We start from the raw sequence: 18,980 nt of genomic DNA, 5'->3' as shown, positions 1-18,980 counted from the left end.
GAACAGGAAGCTTTGCAAAGCCCAAAGCAAATTGAAATTACTTTTATATTATTCATTAATTTTATGTCTTTTCTTTTACTATGACAACAGTAACATTCCATCCTAAAAATAATTACGTAAGATTTATTTGAGAGAGAGAGACAGAGAGAATGCCTGTGCACATGAGTAGAGGGAAGGGCAGAGGGAGATGAACAGAATCTCCAGCAGACTCCCCACTGACCATGGAGCCTGACAAGGGGCTTGATCTCACCACCTGAGAGATCATGACCTGAGCCAAAATCAAGAGTCAGGACACTCAACTGAACCACCCACATGCCCCTCCTGAAATACAACTGTAGAGAATTTAACATACCTTAGAGTAGCACATGCTTTTAAGCCTTTATTCAATAAAATTCTTTCCAGACAAGATATGACAATATTTAAGATTGACATTTATAAAAGAAGATAAACTACAGAAGGAGATGTTAAGGAATAAATGAATTCAATAAATATTTTAAAATCCCCTATTTTCTTTAATTGTACCTTTTCTAATATCTCCAATCTTCAGAATCAATCCTTAAACTGAGTCAAGCTTGCTGTCATAAGTAAAGCTTCATTGTATTATCAAATAAGATTTACTTAAAAGATTTAGAATACAGTAAATCAAAAGTTTATTTCATCATAGACTTCCATGAAACAAAATAACTAAAACTAACTTTTAAAAGTCAAATAACAGGGGCACCTGAATGGCTCAGTGGGTTAAGGCCTCTGCCTTCGGTTCAGGTCATGGTCCCAGGGTCCTGGGATCGAGCCCCACATCGGGCTCTCTGCTCGGCGGGGAGCCTGCTTCTTCCTCTCTCCCTCTCTCTCTCTCTGCCTGCCTCTCTGCCTACTTGTGATCTCTGTTCAATAAATAAATAAAATCTTTAAAAAAAAAAAGTCAAATAACACACTCTATAAACCATTTAATATATACAATAAAAACTGGCTATATCACTAATACAACATAGGAGCTAGTTCTATTGATGAATGCTATGGTTAAAATACCCTGATGTATGTGTCCTTACTACCAAACAAAACATGATACAAACACGCTCAAGCATAGTTCTTCCTTGCTCAGGGTTTAGAAATGTTTCCCTCTGAGATTCAGAATGGAAGACCATTTTAAGCAATTACAAATAATACTAGAATTAAGTGCTAAGTCCTTGAAAAATGATATTAAAAACTGTCATGTTTCTTTGCAGAAACTCTATCTTTAAAACTTACAAGGTCTTAAAAGCCACTATTCTAAAATAGATGCTATCATTAACTAATAGAGAAACTAAAAATAACTAGAAGCAAAAAGAGGATAGTCAGAGATGTGTATATCATGTATGTAGGATATGCTATGTGCAACCCCAACCTTTCTCCTTGAACAATTACTAAGACATTTAAAAAGGAATTTGGGGGGCACCTGGGTGGCTCAACAGGTTAAAGCCTCTGCCTTCGGCTCAGGTCATGTTCCCAAGGTCCTAGGATTGGAGCCCCGCATGGGAAGCATGCCTGCTTCCCTTTCTCTCTGCCTGCCTCTCTGCCTGCTTGTGATCTCTCTGTCAAATAAATAAAATATTTTTTTAATAAAATAAAATAAATAAAAAGGAATTTTGCTTTAAAGTAGTTGCTGAAAAATCTGGCATCAACTGCTGCACACCGGGAAGGTATTTAAAAATGATGGATTCTATTACTCTCAGCCGACACCACCTAAAATTAATTAGAAAAACCAACAGTATTGCTTTCTTTTGTTTATTCACCTATTATGAAAGCACAATGCCACCTTTTAACAGCAATCAATGGAAAACTTAACTTACACCAAACAGAAATCCAGTTTTCACTTAACATAAATAAAACAAACATCCAAGTTCCTCCTTAATCACTTTCTAAAAAGACACACACCTGTCAAAGTCAATTTTCATTTAAAAAGTTTCTTTTTAAATTTCCACTGATACATTCTTGCCCCTCTATGCCTCTGTATTACTCCAACTGGGTTAATACAAGTTTTTCTTCTAAGCTTGAAACACTTGACAACTGCCTGACTGAATCTTTAAGCAGGCTCCTAAAACTGAATTCACAAATTTACAACGTATATGTATTACAAGCACACAGTTAAACGTCATATTCTACACAAAGGCATAACGGAGACATAAAAATTTCCCAATCCCTCTCCTTCAAGATAACAAGAGATTAACAGCTTCTTTCGCTTTAAAAAAATTGTAACAATTAAGCTTAAGATTTAGTCCAAAGTAAAAAAGTAGGAAAGCAGCATTCAGATCTGCTTTTCCTTTTTCCCTCATAAAATAAATAGGCTGGTCTTTAACACTTCTATTACTCTCCTACTTTACTATTCAATGGGCTGTAAAGTTCTTCAGCCTACTCTACATCCACAAAATCCATACATCTCTAATGATCTCCTTCTAATTTTCCTTTGGCCCTCAATTACCTTGTATCTGAGCTATTCAAGATGTCCAAACTGATGTCCTCTCATACATCTTTCTTCATCTAAACAGTCTTTCAATAATGCTACTTGGATAATATTTCTAAAATCCTATCTTCCAAACCTGTTATTTTATCTACCTCAAAAAAGCTTCCACCAGTGCCCCTATCATCTCAAGGATAATACATTAATATATAAGCTTATAAACAATATTTTGCTATTCCATTATATAGCCCTACCCCACCTTTCACAACTCCTTACTCATCATGACATACCAAACTAGTAAGCAACACCAGATAATCTAGCCATACCAAACTACATAAAGCTTCTGGATCTTCATAAATGGAATGAAATTATTTACTCTGGTTCTCCATCCCTAATATATTTTATGTATACTTCTATCAGAGAATTTAACCTTATTTTCCATTAGATTATAATTTCATTTAGGGCCAGAACCAAATTTATTTTATACTCCAACAGTGCCTCATAGCATTTTGCATATCAGAGAAACTTCAGTTTTATTCAAACTGATAAAATATATCTTTGAGAAGTATGATCTTTTAAAAAGGGTGAAAGAACATAAGAGTTACAACAGCCCCCTAACTAACTGCCATATATTTAAACACGCTTTCAAAACTCAAGAGTATGGAAAAAGATTAGAAATTTACAATGTCTAGGAAGAATTCAAAAATTTATTTATATAAAAATCTAGACTTCTGAATGGATTACTCTGACTAGAAAAATCTTTTTTTTTAAGATTTTTAAAATTTATTTGACAGATAGAGATCACAAGTAGGCAGAGAGGCAGGCAGAGAGAGAGAGGAGGAAGCAGGCTCCCTGCTAAGCAGAGAGCCTGATGCAGAGCTCTATCCCAGAACCCTGGGATCATAACCTGAGCGGAAGGCAGAGGCTTTAACCCACTGAGGCACCCAGGCGCCCTGAAAAGATCCTATATTTAAAGCTATACAATGGTTCTTTTAAAAACTTAAGGTTGTTTAAATGCCACTGAGAGAATATTAATTCACAGAACTTATTTTAATGACAGGGAATATCATCTGACAGATGATCCTCATGGCTTCCTATCTCAAGTTGCATTAATAGCTGGACCAGAATCACTAAATTACCCAAACAAGATCCTTTTAACATATGGAAACAAACAAGCAAACAAATCAAAAAACCGAAACTTCTGCTTTAGCATAATGCTAACACTAAAGCCCATGCCAGATATTTTACTGGATAATAAAATAGTATGGGAGAATCTCCCTAGTAAAACTAATCAGTAAACAGGTTTGGCCTAATTTAGTAATCTATCCTAGAGTTCAAATTCCTGTTAAAAATGATTCATGATATTAAAGCACTTCAACACTATTAACATTCTGGGCTTTCTTGTTGGGGACTGTGCTATATATACGGTAGGATATTTAGCAAACCGCATGTTGTAACAACACTACCCCATGTCACCTGAAGGTATGAGTGGGGAAATAAGAAATTGCCCCAGCTGGGAACTACAGCCATAGAACAATAAACTACAAAAGTAAGGAATAAAATCAAAAAACTTCTAACCTATCAAATACAGAACAATTATATTCCATAAATGTTTTAGTTCATGTTTCAAGCAGCTAAGCTGAGGGCTTACTTTTCTGTGGTATTTTTCTTATTTTTTTTTTTAAGATTTTATTTATTTGACAGACAGAGATCACAAGTAGGCAGAGAGGCAGGCAGAGAGAGAGAGAGAGGGTAGCAGGCTCCCTGCTGAGCAGAGAGTCCGATGCGGGACTCGATCCCAGGACCCTCAGATCATGACCTGAGCTGAAGGCAGCAGCTTAACCCACTGAGCCACCCAGGCGCCCTAGTATTTTTCATATTCTAATCTACTATAACAATAAAAAGGATTCATCTAAAAGTAAATTGTGACACAACACACATTTAGTAACTAGTAAAACCAAAACAATACTTAAATGAGACACAGAATTAAAAAGAAAAAAAAAAAAACCACACACCTTTTATTCATTCTTTTCCTTTCTTTTTATGAAGTAGAAAAAATGGTGACCAGGAACAGACAGAAGCAGGTCATTTCCTTAATTTACATAATCATGACCCAGCACCATTCTACTCTGCATGCTACCTTTCTACATTATGCTTCTTCCTTCTCATTCTTATTCAGTGAGAAAAATGTCAAATATTATCAGAACAGATTCCAAGATTAAACAGATTCTAAGATTAAATGAAGAGACCTTCATTTCATTTCACTTGATGTTCACTCACACACACAAGCAGCTAATACACTTACTTAAAGTTATGGCTAGGACTCTTGGATCTTATGAATATGATGTGCCCATAAAAACTCACCCTGTAAGTTTGTAAAGGTAAAAATATTCACAATGCTACATTCTATATACATTAAATAAGAAAATAAAATCTAGAAAGAAAACAAGTTCTAAAATCAGTAACCCTAGGGCCATACCATTGTTTCATTTATCCCAACATTTGCTGAATGTCTACTATGGACCTAGAATTGTTCTAGGCATGTATATGTGTGTGTGTATGCTAGAGAAATACAGCGGTAAACAAGACAGAGAGTCCTTGCCCTCATATAGGTTACATTTTAATGAAAAGATCATTAACAAATACATAATGTAATTTCAGATGACCTATATAAAGAAAAAATAAAAAATAAAATAAATAAAAGAAAATATAAAAAATTTTTAAAAAGCAATGTACAAGAGGGACGCCTGGGTGGCTCAGTTGGTTAAGCTGCTGCCTTCGGCTCAGGTCATGATCCCAGCGTCCTGGGATCGAGTTCCACATCGGGCTCCTTGCTCGGCAGGAAGCCTGCTTCTCCCTCTGCCTGCCATTCTGTCTGCCTGTGCTCACTCTCTCCCCCTCTCTCTCTCTGATAAATAAATAAAATCTTTAAAAAAAAAAAAAAAAAGCAGTGTACAAGATAGGCAGTGATTTGGGGAGTTTAGATAATAGTCAAGAAAATACCTCCTGAGAAGGTAACTTTTCAACAGGGCTAAATAAGAAGAGGTGAACTGTCTTCCCATCTGTAATACAATTTTAAAGGTCATTAGGAATGAGGTTGAAGTTCTGAGGAATAGCAAGAAAGTTGATGTCATGAAATCAAGAAGCAAAAAGGAGAGTTAGTAAATAAGAGTGAAGAACTAGCAGGAACTGGACAGAATCTTTCAGATAAGGAAGGAGTTTGGATTTTATTCTAAATGTAAAGGAAAACTACTCAAAGGTTTTAAGCAAATGAGTAACGTAACATTTAACTTAAAATGATCACTCTACTATGTATGTAGAGAAGTACAGAACAGAAAGATCATCAGTAGTTCCAGACAAGAATTGAGGACTTTTAGAATACCTCCAGTACTCAGATCTTTTGAGATTTGTGTCCAAGACATCATTTGCTTTCATGAGATCTCCTAACTAATAAGCTAGGTTTCTTCCATGATCATAAGGGTATCCTGAAGTCCCTAAGTTTCAAATCCAGATTAATTTTAATTAAAAAAAAAAATACCAGAGTATCTTTAAGATTCAAAGAGCTAGATAAGGCGCACAGGTTTGTTCACTAAAATAAAGAATATAAAAAGAGAATAAACCTTTAACAGTAAGGAAAATGAGATAGGCTGAGGCTACAAATGCGCTACACATTTTACTTAGTCTCAGGGAAGCTCAAAATCAATGAAACACAGCAAGAGAAAGGTCATGGCCTAGAATATGCAAGAGGGGACTATAGGCAACCTATATAAACAACAGGAGAGCCAAACTCTTTAAAAAATAAGTAAATAAATAAATAAATAGAGTGAGAGAGAGAGAGAAAATTTGGACCTGTATCTCCAGACAGAATTGAAAAATAAGAGCTAAAAATGGAAGAGTAAGAGTTCCTTGTCTAAGAAAAATGAATAAGCTACCTGATGAAGACCCAAGATCTGACATCTTCTTATTCTGGAATTTAGGTACCAGGCCTCCCCTCCGAACCAACCCCAACAGAGTTATCATAAAGCAGTATACAGAATTAATATAAAGAATATACTAAATTATTTACTAAGTGAGTAAGGACTGCCAATCAGCTCCCCTATACCTTCATTCTAAAATGTATGAAGAGAGGCACAGATGGCTGAGTCAGTTAAGCATCTGACTCTTGATTTCAACTCAGGTCATAATGTCAGGATTGAGGGAATGAGCTCCCCCCCACCCCGAGCAAACACTGGGCTTGGGTTCCATGCTGGGCAAGGAACCTGCTTCAGATTCTCTCTTTTCCTTTCCCCTCCACCCTCTCAGTACATCTCTCTCAAAAAAGAAAAAAATAAGTGTATGAAGAAGTAATTATTAAAAAAAGAAAAATAAAGTAATTCTAAAGAAAAAATTATAGAACATTAAATAAGGGGATGCTATTTTTAAAAAAGTTTAGAAATAAAACAGGCAACAAATATTAAGGCTTCAAGAAAGCATTAGAAGAAATTTGAGGAATCCTCTTAGAATACAAAGGAAAAAAAAATACATGGGTAATGAGAGAAAATACAGAAATCCAACATATGAATTACAGAGGTTCCATAGAGAATGGGGGGGTGGGAGATAAGAACTTCCCAGAAGGACAAAAAAAGAATTCAAACTGATCGAGCTCATTGCAAATGCCCAATAAAGACAATAAAGTTTCACTATACTTGCACATATTCTTCTGAAATTTTAAAATTCTAAGCTAAAATCAAGACCTTAAATACTTTTGCTGACAATAACCTTTGCATACTATTTGGTCTTGCTCTGGTAAGAAGACAGACATTTTTAATGAAAATAATGTTTTGTTGGTTGATTTGCACCTTTTAGAAAAATTTATAGATAAAAGTGCAAAAGATTTATGGAATAGAATATAAATGTAATCAGGGTAACATAGTAAAGGGAAACCCAAAAAAGCTTCCCACCCCAAGTATGTCACAGAGAAAGTGGACAAAGACAATCCACAGAATGGAGGAAGATATCTGTAACAAATATTAACTACTATAAGATTAATAGCCAGAACATGCAAAGAATTGGGGGGAAAAGTGAAAGAAAAGTAGACTATACAGTTCACAAGGGACGAAATCTAAATGTCCAGTGAACATTTTAAATGATGCTTCATCTTATTAGGAATCTGGAAAACACATATTAAGACAATAAGATGCCATTCTGTATATAGAAGATTAGCCAAATTAAAAGTCTTATAATACCAAACACTGAGGAAAATACCACTGTCATACTCTGCTGGTTGATGAGGATGTAAACTGGTATAGGTGGAGAGCCAACCTGGCAACGACCCCAAGGCCCAGTAATTCCATATTTAAATGTATTCCCTGGAGAAATCTTATACAAATACTTAAGGAAATATGTACAAAAAAGCTTACTGCTACATCCTATGTAACTGGAAAAACACTGAAAATAACATGTCCATCTTTAAGAAAGCAGATAAATTATGTATTATTCATAACAAAGAAATACTATAAAGCAATTAAAATGAACTAACTAGAATTACATGTATAAAAACATCTATAGAAATGATATAAATACCAAATTTAAGACACTGGAAGGAAAAATGGAGGAAGAAAAATTGTACACAGGAGTTCTAATTATATGCAAAACTGCAAAGTTGGTAGATAGATAAGAGCTACTATTTTCTCCACTTTTTTTGTGACTAATATTTCACAATAAAGAGGTTCCCTGAGGAAAAAAACACACTAAAGAAGTTATGCAAAACTAATACTTAAAGGATTATTATTATAAATCCAATCCTGAAACCAATTCTGGAGTCCTAGTATCAAGAACTTACATCATTTCTACCCTTAAATTATAAATAGCAACTATTAAAAAAATACATACTCTGTAACTGAAGTTACACTTTCCTGTCCAAAAGGTCCAACTGGATCATCCTTGAATTTATCACTTGGAAGCTGAGGTGGTAAAAACTCTACATCTTTTTTCTTTGGGACCTTGTAATATTTCCAGGCTATATTAGCTTCATCTTCTTCCAAGTTTACTGCTGTACCAACATACACTGTAGGTTCTACAGCTTCCTGGAACTGAGCTGAGAAAGACTGGGATAAACTGTCTATCCTATCTTCCATTGGTTTAGAAGGAACCAAGGGATCTGGTGTTGGCATTTGATAAAAATGCTGACTTTGAGGAGTTGAAGGTGTTTTAGTCACTCCTTCATCGACCACGTCACATGGGTGAGGACTAAGTGGAGGTGGCTGAGGTGAATTTGCCATTTCGGTGCCATGCATCTGAGGAGTCTTTGCTACATCATTAGTTCGGATATTTGAAAATCTCACTTGACTGTCTGGAGCGGAGATCACAAGTCTTTGGCTAGCTGAATCTGTATCCATGCCAACATCATCACTAACAGATACACGATGGTGAAAAGGAGTCAAGGGGCGTTTCTGTGGTTTTTCACTCTTTTCTTGTTTTTCATTGGTCTTGTGCTTAGGAAGTACTTGTTGTTGCTGACTTAAAGACGGTGCCTGTCCTTGTTGTCCAGGATTTCTTGGTTTGAGATTTTTGTGCCTAAAAAGTTAGAAGAATGGTTACAGTATAGCTATTACATCAAAGTAGACAAGTTAACACTATAAGAAATTCATGTAGTTGTTTTCTTACATATAAATCTAAAAGTAAATGATTTGAATTTACATGGAAAAAATACTTTGTTCAGCAACCTGAAGCTACGAACTTCAGAAATATTCGTCAGAGTCAATTATCTTCTCATTTAATAACTATGTGATCAGATAACAAAGATGATTTACCTTACATAACCTAAAGATTTTATTTTATTTAAAGATTTTATTTATTTATTTGTCAGAGAAAGCAAGAGAGCACAAGCAGGGGGAGATGCAGGCAGAGGGAGAGGGAGAAGCGGGCTCCCTGCTTAGCAGAGCTTGATCCCAGGAGCCTGGGATCATGACTTGAGCTGAAGGCAGATGCTTAACCAACTGAACCACCCAGGAGCCTCACACAACCTAAATATTTTAGTATGTGAATACACAGAGATAAAATTCTAGTTATTTTAAGATAAAAAAGTATAGAAAGATCTGAAATTCATTCATTCATGAATGTACCTGATATTTCAGAATAACTGTTATAAATCAATGGCCTGGCTGAGCTCAAACATCATCTACAATCCTATAGCAAACAGCCAAAAAACTTATTCTACAAAAATGAAGTTAAATCATTCTGGATAGCACTGCAACAGTTTGATGGACCGCACATGGCATCTACCTTCTTTCTCCCAAGTCTTACCACTACAAAGTAAAGAATCAGCTAACTAGAAAAGAAACTGACTGAAAGATTTATTTTCCTCATAATGTGAAGGAATTCTGAAACTGAAAAACTTAAAACTATATACCTAAAAACCTAGCAATTTTGTTCAGAGTTTAAGATTTAAGTGTAGTAAAAATACTGTGCACCTTGAGATTTCTAAACTCAACTGACAATCATGTATATAATGTATTTTTTAAACTAAGAAATTAAGCAAAATATGTGGAGAAATATAAAGTAAAAGCATTCAGCATTCATTAGATTTTGTTTTGTTGTGTCAGAGATAACCAAAAAGTATGAAAAAGCAATTGTAGGTGCTTTTTTGAAGAACCCTCTCTATTCAGGGAACATGCTGAACACTCCTCTGTACAGAGTCTAGGACATAATTATATGCATAAGGGGAAAAAAGCATGAAAGTTATCAAAGAAAATAAGAATTATGTCAAAAAGACACAATTAAAAACCCAAATTAACCTGTTAACAAAAAATCAAAGACATTATAAGAAAAGGAAATCATATAGATGTAAACAATATAGATGTAAATCATTAACAAAATATTAGTAATCCAGTAATTTATAAAAGTATAATACATCATGACCAAATGATAGCTGTCCCAGGAATAGAAGGTAGAACATTCAACAGAAATCAGTATTATTCATCATATTAACAGAATAAAAGAGAAAACCATATAGTTATCTCTGTAAGTACAGAAAAACAAATGGCAAAATTCAACACATAATTCACTATAAGAAGGTTCAAAATGCAGACTAAAACTTAATCTGATAAAAGACATCTATGAAAAACAACTAATATCATACTTAATGATAAAAGAGTGAAAAATTTATCCCTACAAGTGGGAACAAAGCAAAAATATTAATTCAATATTTCTATTCAGTAACTATTGAAAGTTTTAGCCAAAGTAGTAAGAAAAAAGAGATTATTCATAGTAAAAATGGTGAACTTTACAATGAGGGGTCAAAGCTGATCATCACCTCCTCAATCTCAACTAATTATTAAGAGTGAACAAACAGGGGCGCCTGGGTTGCTCAGTGGGTTAAAGCCTCTGTCTTCGGCTTGGGTCATGATCCTGGAGTCCTAGGATCGAGCCCCACGTCGGGTTCTCTGCTCAGCGGGGAGCCTGCTTCCTCCTCTCTCTCTGCCTGACTCTCTGCCTACTTGTGATCTCTCTCTGTCAAATAAATAAATAAAATCTTAAAAAAAAAAAAAAAGTGAACAGACATTTTTCTTCTGATGTGACACAATACAAAACAACACAGCACTACTTACGAAGTATTCTCCTCAAATATTTTGAGCCTGAGGTGTGCCTCGGTGCCACAGTGGGTTGAGCATCTGACTCTTGATTTTAGCTCAGGTCAAGATCTCAGGGTCCTGAGACTGAGCCCAGTGTCAGGGTGTGTGTGCTGGGCGTGGAGCCCGCTTAAGATCCTTTCTCTCTCCCCCAACCCACAGCTCACACATTTGCTCTCTCAAAAATAAAATTTAAGGGCGCCTGGGTGGCTCAGTGGGTTAAGCCGCTGCCTTCGGCTCAGGTCATGATCTCAGGGTCCTGGGATCGAGTGCCGTATCGGGCTTTCTGCTCAGCAGGGAGCCTGCTTCCCTCTCTCTCTCTGCCTGCCTCTCTGTCTACTGTGATCTCTGTCAAATAAACAAATAAAAAATCTTAAAAAAATAAAAATAAAAATAAAATTTAAAAATTTCTAAAAATTGAACATGAATTCATTAAGCCTCTAGAACAGCACTGTCCAACAAAACTTCCTGTTTTAATAATGAAAATGTTCTATTTGGCTAGTGAGGATCTGATATGTGACTAGTTCAACTGAGAAACTGAATTTTTAAGTGTATTTAAATCCAAATACTTTAAATAGCCACTAGTGGTTATTAACATAGCTAAAACTGGACAGCACAGCTCTACAACTAACTTCCATTTAGAGAAATGCAAGGGATAAAGGAAGAAATTAAATGACACACTTAGGACGCCTGGGTGGCTCAGTAGGTTGGGCTGCTGCCTTCGGCTCGGGTCATGATCTCAGGGTCCTGGGATCGAGTCCCGCATCGGGCTCTCTGCTCAGCAGGGAGCCCGCTTCCCTCTCTCTCTCTCTGCCTGCCTCTCCATCTACTTGTGATTTCTCTCTGTCAAATAAATAAATAAAAATTTAAAAAAAATAATAATAAAATAAAATAAAATAAACTCTTCCCCTCTTCCAATTGCATAGCTATGTGAGGCTGGATTTTCTTCACATACTTCAACTAAGACAACATACAAAAAAGACTGACTGCAGAAAGGAGATCAGAATCTGGGTATCTTATATTAAGCTCAATACTGAAGAGGTATGCAGAACTGTACAACAATGTCACTCTTTAGTTTTGTTTGCTTCGGAAAACACAACTGATTTCTTTTTTTTTTTCTTTTTAAGATTTTATTTATTTAGTTGACAGACAGAGATCACAAGTAGGCAGAGAAAGAGGAGGAAGCAGGCTCCCTCCCGAGCAGAGAGCCCAATGCGGGGCTCGATCCCAGGACTCTGAGATCATGACCTGAGCCGAAGGCAGAGGCTCTAATACACTGAGCAACCCAGGCGTCCCCACAATTGATTTCTATTCAAGTCTCTTATTCATGTTAATATGTACTGGGTTTATTGGGGTATTTTTAATAAATTAAATAGAACTTTAAAATTTAACTAAAATATGGGGCGCCTGGGTGGCTCAGTCGGGTTAAGCGTCTGCCTCTGGCTCAGATCATGATCCCAGGTCCTGGGATGAAGTCCCACACCCAGCTCCTTGCTCAGTAGGGAACCTGCTTCTCCTTTTCCCTCTGCCTGCTGCTCCCCCTACCTGTTCTCTCTTTCTCTCTGTCAAATAAAATAAAATCTTTAGAAAAAAATTAAAGAAATAAGTAAAATTTCATTAAAATAGATGTAAACAGATGTAACCAACAAAAATAAAAGCACTTTGGGATCCTCAATAATTTTTAAGAGTATAAAGGAGTGATGTGACCAAAAGTTAAGATTAGTCTAGTTATGCAAGGCACTAAGGAAATACAGTATCTCTAACAGTCTCAGGGGAACTGTTAGGTTATTTTCCAAGTATATAAGGGATGTGAAAAGTACACAGCCATAGATCCATTTACCCTTTCATAAGGACAAGAAACTATTAATTTGGTATATATACTAAGAGCAGTGGCTCTCTAAAATTTTGGTAACATTAAATCACAGCCCCTTTCTTCTATATGAACACTTTCCTTTTTTTATTATTATTAACATGTATTATTTGTTTCAGGGGTCCAGGTCTGTAGATTTATCAATCTTACACAATACACAGTATGAACACTTTCCTTAAGGCTAGTCTCCTCTAGAGGAACCTGGGTGGCTCAGTCGGTTGAGTTTCCAACTTTTGGTTTCAGCTCAGGTCATAATCTCAGGCTCCCAAGATCAAGCCTCATGTCAGGCCCCCTGCTCTTCTCTCTTTCCCTGTCTAAAAATAAATAAATCTTAAGGGGAAGGGATGCCTGGGTGGCTCAGCTGGTTGGACAACTGCCTTCGGCTCGGGTCATGATCCCGGAATCCCGGGATCGAGTCCCACATCAGGCTTCCAGCTCCACGGGGAGTCTGCTTCTCCCTCTGACCTTCTCCTCGTTCATGCGCTCTCTCACTGTCTCTCTCTCTCAAATAAATAAAAAAAAATCTTTTTAAATAAATAAATAGATAGATCGGCGGGGGGGGGCTAGTCTCCTTTATAAAAAACAAGTGAATTTCATAAAAGAACTCAACTAATTTGGGGAACTGCCCCAAAAAAGAAATTGTGTTTTTAAAGCAAAATCCAACAGAAAGATTCCTTTAGATTTGTTTTCGTACTCATAAAGTTCCTAATATTTTAATATTTTATCTGAAATTTATTGTACCACTTTCTATTTATATAGCTTGCGTAGTGCTAATTTTCTTAAGAACACTCTATCACACTAAAGCTTAATTTCAATAAATATGCAATATTTAATCTCATTAATAACTGAAAAAAGCAAATTAAAACAATTTTATGCTTTTCATTTACTCTACTAGCAAAAAATTAATTTTAAGTACTGTTCTCAGACCAGTGAAAGCATAACAAAAACCAGCACTTCTTATATAAAAAGTGGGAATAAAGTTGGTAGGATCTTTTTGAATTTGCAAGTATTTAATAGCCCTCCTCACACAACTCTGTATCACATCACCCACCTAATTTTTTTCCTCTTAGCACTCATCACTCTTAAAAATCTAAAGGTTAAAAATTCTTATTTTAAATAATTATCTACCCCATTACTGTATAGGATGCATAATAGCAGGTGCCATATTCATGACTGTAACTGAGCTTAGGACATCTATCATAGAATAAGTGTTCATAAAAAGTCTGATAAATAATTGACAGTCCTAGAAATATTATTTTTTTTTAAAGTAAACACAAACAGGGGCGCCTGGGTGGCTCAGTGGTTAAAGCCTCTGCCTTCGGCTCAGGTCATGATCTCAGGGTCCTGGGATCGAGCCCCGCATTGGGCTCTCTGCTCGGGAGGGAGCCTGCTTCCCCCTCTCTCTCTGCCTGCCTCTCTCTCTACTTGTGATCTCTATCAAATAAATTTTAAAAAATCTTTAAAAATAAAATAAAATAAAAGGAAACACAAACAAAAACTTTTGGAAACAACCTATTTGTCCATCAAACCCAGAATGATTATATACACTATGGTACTTCATTCAGTGGAATACCAAGAAGTTTTTAACAATAATATGGCAGATCTACAAGTAACTAGAATGGAAAGATCTGAGGCACATTAAATGAAAAAGAATAAGCTGTCAAATACACCCATATCATATTTTTGTGTTGAGAGGAAAAAGACATACACAGAATTACAGAAAAACTATGCAAATATAATATCTAATTGGCCAGTAGTCAATTCTATGGAAAAGTAGTAGCATTTGGAAAAAGATGGAGAGTGGTCAAGGGTAACTTTAGCTCTATTTGTATAATTTAAATCTTCAAATCATACATTACATACTCATTCAAAATGCTTATATAACTATGCATTTTTTTTCTTCAAATTGATTTCTAAGAGAAATCAACATGTTGTTCAGGGTCCAGTCCTGTGTCTTACCAAGAGGAAATCTACTATAGGGAATCCGTTACCAAAAAAAGAGGAAAATGAGGCAACTCACAGATTACCAACAGCAGAGAGCTTCTGTGACTTCTTGAACTAAAAGGGTAGTAAAACGAAACAGTATCACCAGATCAAAGAAGCTTGGGATGGTGTTAGAACCACAGTGGGATGTCTTTAGTGGTAAACTGGACCACAAAAGAAGGGGTCACTAATAGGACAGAGAACTGCTGGTGGAATTGGCTCAAAAAAAGGGGTAGAGAAATACGCTGGCTTCTTTAACTCATCTCATCAACCAATCTTCCATTAGCACCTACCATTGCCAAATCCAGAAAGCAGGCTGGTCTAGTCAAATAATCATGTTGTACATTTTAAACTCACACAATGTTATTTATCAATGATATCTCAATAAAGTTGGGGAGTGGCAGCAACAACAAACACATGTAGAAAGCAAAGGAGCCTAGGAAATGTGATCCCTTGCAACACAGAACAAAGCAGGGAAAAGGCAGGATAGATTTGACAGCAAACTGGCTGACTAGCACAGTCAAGTTATCAAATGTTTGCCCTACTTCCTATGTTCTATGGCAGCAGATGATACACTGCTGGCTCAACATCTATTTTAAGCCTTATTTAAGAATTAAGAGAACCTGATTTGAGGGAAGTGGAGGAGGAATTAGAGGTACAAAATGTAGTAACAGCGGGGGAGGGGGGGAGTAAATGATTAGAAACACTGTTATTTCCTAGAGAAGCAAATATACCAAAGTCAGTCACATGTATAGATTATACAAAATTTCATTATATCAAATCTCTCTATACCTGGGAGGAATTTCTGGAAATATGGGACACAGTAAGTTTTGAAAAATAAAAGTTCAGCTTAGAAACCAAGAATTTAAACTTAAACTTATGTTTACCAAGATGCACTTTGAGGGTCTTTCTCTAAAACCATTTTAGGGGTTCCTGAGTGGCTCAGTCAGTTAAATGTCTGCCTTTGGCTCAGGTCATGATCACAAGGTCCTGGGATCGAGCCCACATCAGGCTCCCTGCTCAGTGGGGAATCTTCTCTCCCCCTCTGCCATTCCCCCTTGCTCATCCTCTAATAAAAATCTTAAAAATAACACTTTTAAAACTAAAAAAAAAAAAAAAATCTTAAAAATAAACAAAACTATTTTAAAACAATGTACTTAAAACTTGCATCTTTCAAAAAGAACAAAACAAAATCTAGGTTAGGAACTAAAGAAGAGCTGCTTGATAAAAATGCCAATATGGAAAGAAAAGCCTAATTTCATTTAAGCATTCTACTTATCTTAGACTAGGAACTGGTAAACTTTTTCTGCAAAGGACCAGATGGTAAATATTTTAGGCTCCTGAGACCATGCAGTCTGTGCCACTACTACTCAACTCTGTGAAAGCAGCCACAGTTCACATGTAAATGAACAGATGTGACTCTGTTCCAATAAATCTTTATGGACATTAAAATTTGAATTTCATGCAAGCTTCACATGTCACAAAATATTCTTTTTTCATTTTTTCCAACTATTTAAAAATGTAAAAGTCATTCTCAGCTCACAGGACATATAAAAACAAGCAGTGAGCCAAATTTGGCCAATTAATCATAGCTGCTGATCTCTGGTCTCAAATAACGTCATGGAGCTCTACATTTGAAGATTAGGTTTGGGTCACCTCTGTCCAAATGGCTATGGTGTTAAACTATTAAACAAGGGCTAATCTATTCAAATTTTTATTCCAATCTATCAGCAACAGACGAGTTTTTAACACAGTTGTCAGACTTCAAAAAATTATAGTCTCTAATGCAAAGAATCTATGTAAGTACATTTAACCTACACAAAAACAAACCAGAACACTTGAGAGTCTGTCACAATTTTCTTTTCTTTTTCTTTTCTTTTTTTTTTTTTTTAGAATTTTATTTATTTGAGAGAGAGAGAGAGAAAGCGCGCGCACACAGGCAGGGGTAGAGGCAGAGGAAGGGGAAGAAACAGACCTCCCTTACTCCACCCAAGCTGAACAGGGAGCCCAACGAGAGGCTCAATCCCAGACCCTGGGATCATGACCTGAGCCAAAGATAGCCGACTAACTGAGCCACCCTGGTGCCTCTCTATCACTGTATTCAATCAAACAAAGCTAATATAAAAAAAGCCTTGGCCCTAACCTACATGCAACTCCACTCCTTTGGCTCACATCTGTGACAAAAGAATAACCAACTACTAGCTCACAAGTTCTATAAGGGATGTCAGTGCTATTATTTGTTTACAAGACTGCAAAAGCATATGATCTACCTTTCATTTTAGAATAAAATAATAAAATCTAGGCAATATAATCCAAATGCCTCTGATAACCAAATCTCAAAGTCTCCAATACAGAAATACAGTTGCCCAAAAAATTCCAAATTCATCCATTCTTCTACTAATCTTTAACCAATATAGGCTATGAGAAAGTTTGCATTTTTACAGTGCAGCTTCAATCCCTTGTAGAATCGTTCCTTCTGAATCTTATTTCAACATTTCCCTAGACTTTGCCCAAAAGGATGTTACAAGAAATTGCTGGGCAAAACCTAATACCAAATTTACTATAAAAAGGATTGCAAGGGGCACCTGGGTGGCTCAGTCGTTAAGCGTCTGCCTTCAGCTCAGGTCATGATCATAGGGTCCTGGGATCAAGCCTCAAATCAGGCTCCCCGCTTGGCAGAAAGCCTGCTTCTCCCTCTTCCACTTCCTCTGTTTGTGTTCCCTCTCTCACTCTCTAATACATACATAAAATCTTTTTTTTTCTTTTTGAGGGTAGATAGCTATTTTTTATTTAAAAAATTATTGACTATTGACTACTTGATGGGGTTTGTTTTTTTTTCATATTTTCTGACACTTTTTTCTTTATTACTTTATGTACCACATCCAGTGCTCCATGCAATACATGCCCTCCTTTATACCTACCATGAGGCTCACCCAACCACCTACCCTCCTTCCCTCCAAAACCCTCAGTTCGTTTCTCAGAGTCCAGTCTCTCATGGTTTGTCTTAAATAAAATCTTTGGGAGGGGGGGGGACTGCAGAAATTTTCTTCTAGTATATCATCTATCACCTTTTTTATGAGAACCTATGGAAGAAATTTCTCAGGCACAATGCCATGTATGAACTCTTTTCTCAAGAGACTTATGTGTCTTTTACCTTACAGATACTACATATACTATATACTCTGGTATAAAATTCTCTTTTATTTAGCTGTAAAACCAAGCCTTCACAGTTCAGCTCTGGTAACTGTGTAAAGACTATGGCACACATTTGTATATACTTCTATAATCAGCTCCAAGTCACTGAATTTTTTTTCCCTCAAATTTTCTTTTGAAAAAAAAATCCTCACAAATTGTGCTTAGGTAAGCTAGCTCGAAGTGAGACCTAACTTTTCAACAGCATAAGCTACTATCATACCCACGTATATAGATATTCATCAACAGGGGAAAAAAATTAAAAAAAAAAAAAAAAAAAAGCAAAACTACCTCAAACAGCTGCAGTTTGTTCTTTGTGTGGCTTCAACAAAATCCCAGGATGCTACTTTATCAGGTATCTCTTCTTCAGACAGACCACCTGATGAAGCTGAATATTTCCTCCTAAGATTTGAAATTATAAATTCTTTAGAAATCATAAGGTTTTCTATAACCACGAATTAAGCATTAAAACTGAAGTTCAAAAGTCAGACTTTTAAAGTCATACAAATGACTCTATACTTTAAATATCTATGTGCAAATAACTACCAACATGCAATATTTTAAACTTGAAAATGAAAACACGTACTTGTTCTGTGCTCTGTTCATATTGCATTCTTGCCAAACTCTATCCACCACATGATTTGCTAATTTTCTGGGTATTTTCCCACCGTGGTGGTTAGTACTATCAGAGTTGAAGCCATCAGACACTGAAGAAAATTTGACCCACTTCTGGGCAGACTGAGGATCAACTGAAAATAAACAAAAAAGAACAGGCTATAGGAGAATAAAAGTACATTTAAAGTAACATTATTTGGGTTTGGGCTTGGGTTTTTTTTCTTGTTAATTTGTTATGCAGTGTATTCCACAGCTATCTGATTTGTCTCCATGTATT

General features: G+C 36.0%; 1 protein-coding gene across 3 annotated transcripts in view; it reads right to left on the bottom strand.

Annotated features, from left to right (window-relative positions):
* The window catches only part of MED13 (mediator complex subunit 13), a 105,240-nt gene that overhangs the window by 48,411 nt on the left and 37,849 nt on the right, over positions 1-18,980 (bottom strand). For all 3 annotated transcript variants that reach the window (XM_045070146.1, XM_045070147.1, XM_045070145.1), the window contains exons 7-9: positions 18,675-18,837; positions 18,380-18,490; positions 8,306-8,989 (exon numbers count right to left, since the gene is read on the bottom strand). In XM_045070146.1, coding sequence (XP_044926081.1) covers positions 8,306-8,989; positions 18,380-18,490; positions 18,675-18,837 — 958 coding nt within the window. The remainder of the gene's footprint in view (positions 1-8,305; positions 8,990-18,379; positions 18,491-18,674; positions 18,838-18,980) is intronic.

The sequence above is a fragment of the Mustela putorius genome, unplaced genomic scaffold (assembly GCF_011764305.1).
Source record: "Mustela putorius furo isolate JIRA1106 unplaced genomic scaffold, ASM1176430v1.1 tig00003962_pilon_pilon_pilon, whole genome shotgun sequence".
Classification (NCBI taxonomy): domain Eukaryota; kingdom Metazoa; phylum Chordata; class Mammalia; order Carnivora; family Mustelidae; genus Mustela; species Mustela putorius.
The sequence above is the reverse complement of the archived record's forward strand: the minus strand, read 5'-3'. Positions and strand labels throughout refer to the sequence as shown.